At 38.1% G+C, this 10,794-nt stretch overlaps 1 protein-coding gene across 1 annotated transcript; it reads left to right on the top strand.

The window, feature by feature from the left end:
• Positions 1–5,020: 5,020 nt before the first annotated feature.
• gamt (guanidinoacetate N-methyltransferase) lies at positions 5,021–9,509 on the top strand. Its single transcript, XM_079157418.1, has 6 exons — positions 5,021–5,284; positions 6,989–7,134; positions 7,272–7,335; positions 7,843–7,910; positions 8,175–8,285; positions 9,285–9,509. Exons 1-6 carry the CDS (start codon positions 5,107–5,109, stop codon positions 9,423–9,425), a joined length of 708 nt encoding a protein of 235 aa, XP_079013544.1. The 5' UTR covers positions 5,021–5,106; the 3' UTR covers positions 9,426–9,509.
• The last annotated feature ends 1,285 nt before the right edge of the window (positions 9,510–10,794 follow it).

Below are 10,794 nucleotides of genomic sequence, written 5' to 3'. Positions count from 1 at the left end.
CATTATATATTGCTATGGTTGTGAATAATCTTATGCACTTACTTATACTTAACTAATATTCTCTTTTTCTTTTGATTTATTATTTTCTTCTCCAATGAAGCAGTTTTTCCATGAGACTCATTAAACTATTATAACCAATCAACAAAATAACCTTCTCTTTCAAAAAAATGGAAAAGCAGGACAGAACCATATTGTCAGATTCAAGCTTCTAATGTATAATAATGTGCACATAAACAGGAAGGTTTTCCTTTTCATGGTAAATCTGTGTTTTAGTTTAGAAGAAATCTCACAATATGTTAAAACAGATATGTTAGAACAGCTCTCTGCTACACTTTTCAGTTTTTGAATAGTCTAACATCCTATCATAGATGTTTTATTGAATTAACACCTAAATACTTCCTGAAGGCAAAACAATGCCTACATTTAAGTTGTGTAAGATTTAATGAAGAAATGTTCTGCCGGATGGGAAAAAACAAGAATATCAGCCTCGACCAGTGCTACGAAGTGGAACATTTCTCATAGATTCATATATCATAAATTATGGCAAATAATCTACTAAAGTTGGCACCCTTCACTTGCAAGATCTCTGAGAGTGTATCTGAATAAAAGATAAAAATACCTTACGTAATACTTAAAGTGGACCATCACATTCACACACATGCTGTCTATATACCTGCAAAGTCAGACAAAAAGCTTAGATCATGCAATAATTGGATAACTAATTAACAATAAAAATAGAAGTACACAATTATCCATTTTGGAGTATTCCCCAAGCGTATGCACAACTCAGTTACTGTAATGTCAGAATGAGGTTCACCCTCTCATTCAGTGTCTTGTTTCCTTTTATCTATTTAATGACACTTTTAGAGGACAAAATGAGGTCACACTTCAGTCTTTCTCCACTGGGAGTCCATCAACACAGTTTTATTAAAATTGTATGTGGGGAAAACAGCTTGATCATGTTTCTCAGAGGGGATTGGCTACTGTGTTAATAAAGAGTCAAATTGGAGCAGGAGGAGGAGAGGACAATGTCACGATGGCATGCATACTTCATGTCCTCTGGATTGTTAGTAACCATTCACTGTTTCTGTGGGCTTTAAAATCTGGTTATGTTTATTAATTTAATTATTAACGGACCATGTACAATATTAAACATATTTATTGAACCAGAGTTAGCTTACAGATAATTCTCACGGGCAGGTCACGTCTAAAACCTCAGTGACGGAACAGTCACAAAACAAACAGACAAGACACATGATGCAGTAACACAGCAGCGGATATCTGCATGAAAAAGAACAAACAGTAAAATGCTGAGTCAGTGGTTACAGGGTTGAGAAGCATTTAGTACACTCAGTGAAACACAGATACAATGTTTTCTAATGGGTCATATTTTGTTTTATTTACAATCTCTGTTACAGTGAGGTGATGTGCTGTTCAATCCAGATCCCAGGGCATTGAAGATACAGGCAACTTTACAACATACAGTCTGTCAGGGAAGACTGCCACGAGGGTCAATCTTAAATCATCCATCTGAGACAACTGTTATAAAGTCAGCGTTGCTGGAGTGTTGGAGTTATAGAATTACTCCATTACAAACAAAAGTCCTGAATTCTGTTAAAAATGATCAATATCATATCAAATCATGTTTTGATTTTACATTTTCAAATAAATGTAACTACCTTTATCTGTCAAATAACTGTAGAGGAGTAACAAATACAATATTTCTCTCTGAAATGTTGTGAAGTAGAAGTATGAAGTAGTGTAGAATGGAAGAACTTAAGTAAAGTAAAAGTATTTTAAAAATGTAATTTAAGTAGGCATACGGTACTTGAGTTACCCTCCACCACGACATAAAGGTGTAGACTGTGATTGACATTCATTATTTCTCCATCGGCTTTGGGGGAGAAAACAGCACCCTCTTCCTGTTGTGAGCTGCACAGCAATCCATCCGATCCCAAAACCAAATCTGTACACATTCACTGGGGGGAAATACACTAACATATAGTACATACGTATATTTTATATATATATATATATATATATATATATATATATATATATATATATATATATATATATGGGTATATTGCAATGGAATAAACTCCTCATATATGACTGATTGCTTTGTATTTAACAAAGCAATACAAACTAAAATGACAACACATTGATACAGACTGCAAAGACATTTTACTTTATCAAAGATGTACACAATATAATTCTCCATCACACTTTTCTCGCAAATCCATTATTCCCTTTAAGAATACATCTTCAAAGAACAGCCAAACTTGTAAGTTCTGGAAGATGTGATTCACATTTCTGATTCTTTCACTCAGCTTCTGTCTCTAAAGTCTGTTGGCACGTGAATTGAAAAAAACAAACAAGGGAACTCTGAACTGACTGATAATAAAATGATTTGATTTTATCTGGTTGACGTGCAAAGAGTTGTTCTGCTCTTTGACTCTTGATAGCTGGACGTTCCCTTTAGTTTGAGCCTGCTGGTGAAATGCTGAGGGCAGCAGGATGTTATACGGGAAGGGGAAAACAGTGAAAGAGCAAAGCAGGAGACCTGTGATGACACAGGTTACATGACAAAGTAACTGTAATTATTGACAATGAGGCCGTATGATAAACTGCCTGTGGTAAATGCTTTTGAAGAAGATGTTAGACGGATAAAGTATAAAGAGTGTTGGGATACCAGAAGAGATTAACATCATGTAAGAAGTTAGAGTGGTGTTTCAGGGGTTTTCAATGAGTTATTCAAGAAGTAAATAAATAATTAATCAAATATAAGCTATGTGAACATCAAGAGTCATTTTATTTTAATCAGTTTGTTTTCATGTTTGAATGTCTTTTAAAACATTTTTTAATAGGAATTGTAGTTTTGTGTTGTTTTTAACAATTGTATTTATTCATTTTCTATGTTTTGGTCAAATAAATACAACAATTAAATGATGTTTTTTTAATTATTATTTTGCAGTAACTTGGACGTCATGTGGCTTTGAGAAAGGCTGATCCAAAGTTCACCTTTAGGTTCCAGTCACCAGTCCCTGCTGAGGGCCGTTACAGTGGTGCGATGGGTTAGCAGCTTGTTCATGTTTTGTAAGTCCCATTATGCGTTGGTATAACTGATATTCTTGAAAGTACGGTAACTGAAATCACTGGAAATGTTCCCAGTTAGGTCTCACTCTCATCTGCCGAAGTGGTTTTGCAATTCAATATCAACATTTACCAAAGTAGGACATTTCCTGGAGCTAAATCTCATCAAAAGGTTTCTGATGGGCTTTTTGGGGTCTGTGACATGACAACATTTGAGAACTGCAAAAGAGTAATGGTTTATTGTTTTCCGTGTCAGAGTGCTGTGGTTGCTGCATGAATGTGAGCTTCTGTGGAATTAAGTACTATTCAAAGGCAGTGTGGATGAAGAGTCTTGCGTGAGAGCGGTAGGTGGATGAAAACCTGCGATTTGAAGAGGGCCCTCAGTGAGGAGCCGGTTTCCACTCAGCTTCACCTAATGGGACTGAAGTGGATGATGGGTAACTGGGCCAGAGGGGCTGTGAAGATGATCAGATGATCCAATTTTGACTGTCGTTCCGTCTCATTGTGCAGTGAGTCATACAACACATAGGAAGAGTGACATTGGAAACGGTGAAATTATGCTTTATTAGAAGTTTTGTTGGCAGAGTTTTCACATCCACTAGCATTTTTAAATAACATGTTTGACATCTTAAATAAAAAATGATCCTAATGCTACTAATATAACAGCATCGCTGTATTCATCAGGGAATTTATGAGAACCTAAAACCCCATTCTAGGACTACATCCATTCTATAATATCAATTAATCAATCAATTATTTTCTAGATTAATCAAATAATTGTTTAAACTCTTATCCTATATAACCGTGATTCACTGCGCTGCATTTACGCAATTCTTTTGTGACTATTAACTCGCACAATTCCATGCATTCTTTATACTGTGAACATTTTCACATCACATCCTGCTTCAAATAATGTACAGCTCTTTATATTTTGAAATGAGATAGTTTACATATGATCTTTGGTTTATTTTTTCAGGGGCAGCAATGATCCCTTTCCCACTTCCTACCCTCCTGCACATGCAGACTCACGAGGTGAAAACAATACCAGAAACACGCTAATAATAAAGGATCTATAAATCCAGATCATGAAGCTGCTCAAATGAGGCGATGCAATAGGAGCAAAAGTGCAAGTGTGATTTAGATCCACTGAAATAGTTGACTCCAGCTGTCCATGCTCAGAGAGCGTGAAAATAAACAAAGAGCTCTCACTCTGCTGTTAGTTCAGTCTACGCCAAACAAGAAACACCGCTTAACAAGACAGAAGGCTAAATGAAGCGTGATGCAGTTCACAACTAACCTGGAGCATTGTGAACAATCTTTGAAGTTAATTAACAAATAGGCTTTTTCTTTTAAAAGGAGTAGTTTGTCATTTTTGTTTTATTAGATTCTGTAGATGCTGTTAACCTCACAGTGACTTGAGTCCTCACACCCAGTAGTGCTTAACATTCCTTATTGCAGCTTTAAACAATAACAACAGCCTGATGCAACGATGCCTTCATGGTTCAGAGCTCTAGAAAGTACTAAAAAATATAAATAAAATACAAATACCAGCTATGCATTGACTGCTACGAGCATTGCAAGAGCAGGTTATAAACTCCTGCATTTTTGTTTAATGATTAAATATCATACATATTAAACACATTTTTTGGCTTGTGTACACATTGTACTTGCAAACGTGCAAATCCAGAACCTTCCTGTCAGGCGTCACTGGGCATACTTGGGAACTGTGGTAAAGCATCTGTGCTGCTTCTTAGTGTGGCATGTTCACTGCATGAGGAAGGAGCCAGTTATTTACCGCATAGTGAATCATCTTCTCTACAAAGGATCTTGGACGCCTCCTCGCCCCTCTGGGAATGTGTGCGAACCTTTGACCTGTAGTGGAAACTTACGCGGTGTCAGCACTACTGAGCCCGATATAAACTGCCGCCTCCTGCATTTCACCCTCTTCCGTGCGGAGACACAGTCTGCAGAACCAAACAACCACCACTGCCTCCACCATATCAAAACAAAATGAGCACCGCAGCCCAGCCCATATTCTGCAAGGGAGAGGACTGTAAGCCCTCTTGGCACGACGCTAGCGCCGGCTACAATGAGACCGACACACACCTGGAGATCATGGGGAAACCCGTGATGGAACGCTGGGAGACCCCGTACATGCATTCCCTGTCGACCGTTGCGGCCTCAAAAGGTAAAAGTCGCAGTTTCAGGGAAGCGAAGCGTGGTCCGTTATCGGACACCGTACTTTTGTGATGAACGACTGTGCTTCTGATGAGGGACTCCTGCCACTAAATAGCCGTTTTGTGAGGGACATTTATAAGTATAACAACAAGTTAATGTCATTAATTATATACATTAGTTTTGCAGACATAAATGTGCCGTTAATATGATACTATATCATTTAAAATGTAGCTGTCAGGTGAATAATCTGTATCCTCAATACACAGAAAACCAGTATGTTATTCCCAATAAGCTGTACTTGTTATGCATATTGCATACTTGCGTACACCGTTTGCCCTAAAATATTGTAAATTAAAAAATAACATGAAATGCATTCATGAAAGTAGTGTTTTGATTTTTGAGATTTGGTTGATACTTAACAAGGTGTGATAATGTTTGTACCAGGGTAATTGTGTTTTTTAACACATACTTTAACCTTTTCTTTAGTATTTTGTTGAATGACCTGGAGAACACGTGTGAGAGTGTGAGCAGCATGGCGCTCAGTGCTGTGTGAGTACTACAGCAGCTGTTTCTCTACTCATGGGAACAGGCCAAGAAGTTAGGGGAAACAGCTCATCTGCTCTGAGCTTTAAAAAAAATAGACTGATCCACACACCCTTGCCGACATATGGGAAGGGACAAGCATGTGCACTAAAACTGTCTGCACAACACTGTACAACTGTCGTGTATGCTGTATAACCCAGCACACACAACATATTCACAATATATTCGGATAAATTCTTAATTGCAAGTTCAAATTGATTGTTTCAGCATTTACTGAGATCCCTTAGACAAAACTGACATGCAAACCCCATTTGTGACAAGACACGTTCATTTGAAGCAGTGGTCAGTTTTCAGATTTCAACCTAATTTTTTAAATCAGATAGAAAACATATATTTTTTGGTATTTTTTGTCTGACAACTTTGATGTGAAATATAATTTTTGCACATAAAAATGCAAATGCGAAAAAAATCTCCTGTCACGAGTGTCTGTGGCCATATCTAAACTATTTATAATTTATTCTTTTTACTTAACCTTTATTTATCCAGGATAGTCCCATTAAGATTAAAATCTTTTTTCAGATGAAACTCAGGCCAAGAACAAATCAACAGACGTAACAGCAAAACAGAAACAACATGAGAATTTCACATGAAAGAGACACGTAGCACTTAAAACAAACAGCACATTTCAGCTCCATGCAGTTTGCTCTCACTTCTCTTTGAGTATATACAACATCTAATGAAATTAAAGTGTGAATATTACACTGAATGGCGGATTAATGGCTCAGTAAATCATCATGAAGGGGTCAAGCAACAACAAGTAGCCTTTACCCCTCATCTATTTATATGCTTCTCTGAAAGGAAATGAAACCCTTTGGCTTTTACTGTCGCACCACATGTTACAAGCAACTGGCTTTCCCTCCACACCCCACAGAGGGAGAAAACCTCAACCGCAAACTACAAAAATGGTCTATGGTCTTGATAGTCCATAAGAGCAATGACTCAAAAATAATGCTGAGCCCCAACAACCTGCTTCCTTCCTTAGTGTGAGAATTAACCGTCGATGGGAAATGAATGTCAGTGTTTCATAGACAATCAGCAGTTGGTAATTATTGGTTGATTAATCAGATGTACGTATTCTCATCGTATCGTTTTGTTGTGTTCTGTCTGGTAGGCGGTCGTGTTCTGGAGATCGGTTTCGGCATGGCCATCGCCGCTACCAAGATTGAGTCTTACCCCATCGAGGAGCACTGGATCATCGAGTGCAATGACGGCGTCTTCGCCAGACTGGAGAACTGGGCCAAGGCTCAGCCACATAAGGTCAGCAGATCCAACTGCCAATATTATCTGCCTGTGTTGTTAATCACAGCTGCGGGTGTTGCACGTTTACACGTCTAGTTTACAGTTACCGTACTTAACAGTGAAGATGAGTGAAGGTGGCATTTCTGTTGCTGCAGGTCGTCCCTCTGAAGGGCCTTTGGGAGAACGTTGTTCCCACCCTGCCAGATAACCACTTTGATGGTAAGAAATCAAACCAGACATTCAGCTCACGGTTTTGCTTGATTTGAGTTTACGGTTCACTATGTTTTGAAGACAACTGGAGCAGACAGTTGGTATAAATCAAAGAAATCTGTCTAGAAAGCATTTTTTTTTTTAAAACACCACAACAACATTGTGAGAGCGTTTCATCCCTTCATCAAACTCTGACGAGTATCTGTTACCACATCAGGATACATAAAACTTTACTGAACCCTGGTTATGCCACTCAGTTTAAGTTATTGATTGCTGAAAGTCAGTGTGAGGAGGCATAATCCATTCCAAGGTCCTCAACACTTTAGCCACTGTTGTCTGAGATCTCGTGTTTGATGAACAGACGAACACATTCTGAGACATTGTCCCATTCCACTTGACAGATTCAAAATATTAAGAAGCGATAAACAACACACACACACACACACACACACATAGAAAACAGAATGAGTTAGTTGTTGTATGCACTCTGCTAACACTGTGTCCTTCCTCTCTCAGGTATCCTTTATGACACATACCCTCTGTCAGAGGAGACATGGCACACTCACCAGTTTGACTTCATTAAGGTAAGTAGTTAAAATCCTCGTAAAACACTGCAGTAAGTAACACAGAGTCCTGAAAAAATTACAATTCTGTAGGAGGATAATCTTGGAATTGTTTGTATGAAAAGTGGATTGAAGATACTGCGTAACAGTAGAAAACACGTATGAATAAACAGTATGAATGACTTCAGTATTGAGCTATTGTGTGGTGCACATACTGTAGTCTTCTTCAGGTCGTATCCTTACAGGGCTGAAGGACTGATTGATTTGGTCCGCTTGTCTCTGCAGGGTCACGCTCACAGGCTGCTGAAGTCCGGCGGCGTCCTCACCTACTGCAACCTGACCTCCTGGGGCGAGCTGCTCAAGACCAAATACGACAAAATCGAGAAGATGTTTGAGGTTGGTCCCCTTCATTACGCCCTCGAGGAAAATAAATTCAACTCATCTGAAACTGTATAACCTTCTGTGTTACTGCATTGTGCGTTTTCTTAGTTTCCATCCATACTTTTTCTCTGCAATAGAAGTTTTGTAGAAGTAAAGTCACTACATGGCGGGCGTTAGAGGGGAGACAAAAAGTCTGAGTGATGCTACCAAAACATTTTGTGTCCCAATCCCAAACTATTGTATACAGTATGTACTTTATACTAGTCATCATAGTGTTCCATTTGGCATAAAAGAAATCAACATATTTCACCATTATTATACTGACAAGAAATGATACAATAGCTGCACTGTAGGAAGTCAACTAAACTGCGACTTTAGAAGGTCACTGCCATTTAAATGTCTTTTCCAAAGATTTAATACTTTTGTTTGTGTTCTTCCAACTTTTTGAAGCTGTTTCTCCAACATTTGCAATTTATTGTAATGTTATGGAGATGTGAGTAGCTCCTACATTTCCTTTGTGCAGTGCATTGTGGGAAAATAGTGTCCATCAACAGCAAACACAATTTATTTTCATGCAAACTGACTTTTTCCACTATGAATGCATGACATACATAAAAACCTGCTTTAAAATAGTATGCAGTGTAGAATTGGGACACAGTTATTGTCATCAAAGTTATTTCAAACATTTTCATAAGACGGGTTGAAGTTACTGAATACTAACAGTCATAATACATACAGTAGGCCTATCAGTATTTGTGGTATCCGTGCCTGTGAATCATCAACATGCTTGTCTCAACAGAGACGTGTATTTCAATAGGACTGTTTAGACTTTAGCGTTTAATATTTATCCATGGTGCACAGCGCCGAGCGCCCGTCTCCATCAGGGCTGAGCTGAGTGCAACCTGTGTTACAGGCTGCGATAATCGCAAGGTCAAAAATAAACAGGACTAGCGCGCCCGATAAAGCCAGCGAGCCGCCTCACAATCACCAACTCTGTCTGTTAATGATTTTCAGGAGACCCAGGTGCCTCATCTGCTCCAAGCCGGCTTCAAGAAGGAGAAGATTAGCACCACCACCATGGACATTGCTCCACCCACCGAATGCAAATACTATTCCTTCAATAAGATGATCACTCCAACCATCGTCAAGGACTAAAGTCTGAAAATGGTGCTAGAAGCTTTTTTTTTATTTCACTGTCTGCCATATTTTCAATAAACACAAGTCCATCCCAACTCAGATTACAGGTGCTCGTATTTGTTATACATGTATTGCATTTGTTTCTTTTCCCATGTGGTTTCAATTTCAAACTTTACCGACTAACTTCTTGATTTGAGTTGTAGTTTTGTTTGTTTAGTACCGTTGTGTAGCTGCGGACTGTGCTTTATCACTGCGTTGATACACTTTATTCTTCACAGCAGCAAATATGTGTGACAACGGCAAACTGAAACCACCAAAAATGCATTTACACCCCAATGAGGCTCATTTCTTTCAGGTCTTAAATCACCCAGAAAATATATCACTGATGCTTAAATGCATAGTTGTCATGAACTTCAGAAAGTCTTCTCTACTCTCAATGTTAAACACGGCAGACTCGTGTTATTCCTGTGGGAATTTGTCTATGAAATGCTGAATCAACGTATATTTGATCAGCAGACATTAAGTCAAGAGCAGTGGTGGAAGAATTACGCAGATCCTTTACCTATGTTAAAGCCCAACATAGTCTAAAATTACATGTGAAAGTTTTGAAATATGTAACTTAGTTGAAAGTACAAAAGTATTATCAGCAAAATGTTTTTAAAGTAAAAGTACTCCGTGTGCAGAACAGCTCCTTTCAGTGTTATATTATTATCAAATATTATTCTTTTTATCAATAGCCGATACATGAAAGAGCATTTTAATGTTGTAGTTTGTCACGATGGAGCCACTTTTTATACCATAGGGGTAGATTAGTAGTACAGTACTGCATCATATCATGTAAGCATAATGTGTTGATTTAAAAAAAAACAACAACTAATAGATAGTTTCATATAAATGTAGTTGAGTAAAAAGTACAATATTTACCACCGAGATTTTGTGGAGTGGAAGTATAAAGTAGCATGAAATGGAAATACTCCACTAAGATAGAAGTATATATACATTTTAAATACAGTACTTTTACTTGCATACCACCACTGGTCAGGAATGAGCTTCTTCAAACTTAGTGTGCAGTTTTTACTTTATAAATCTCTTCTTTTACTTAGTTTACAACACACCTGTAAAGTGAGAATAAGACAACTGACAATACGCACAACACACTGTTGTCATGCGCCTCGAAAAAGAGTTGCCTAATGAAAAGCCTTCATTAAAACAATACGTCAGCTGTTAAATAGTCCACTGAGATGGACACAGAGTGCAGCACACTGTTTAATGTATGGCTGTAGATAACAGTGCATGTTATCTGAACACTGGGAATAAGCTACCACCTGGTGAGAACACATGAATCATAAGATGGATGGATGATGCAACACCAGGCTGCAGTCAGGTG

Source organism: Pholis gunnellus (genome assembly GCF_910591455.1).
Source record: "Pholis gunnellus genome assembly, chromosome: 4".
Classification (NCBI taxonomy): domain Eukaryota; kingdom Metazoa; phylum Chordata; class Actinopteri; order Perciformes; family Pholidae; genus Pholis; species Pholis gunnellus.
Note: the sequence above shows the minus strand (reverse complement) of the source record. Positions and strands in the feature narration are given on the sequence as shown.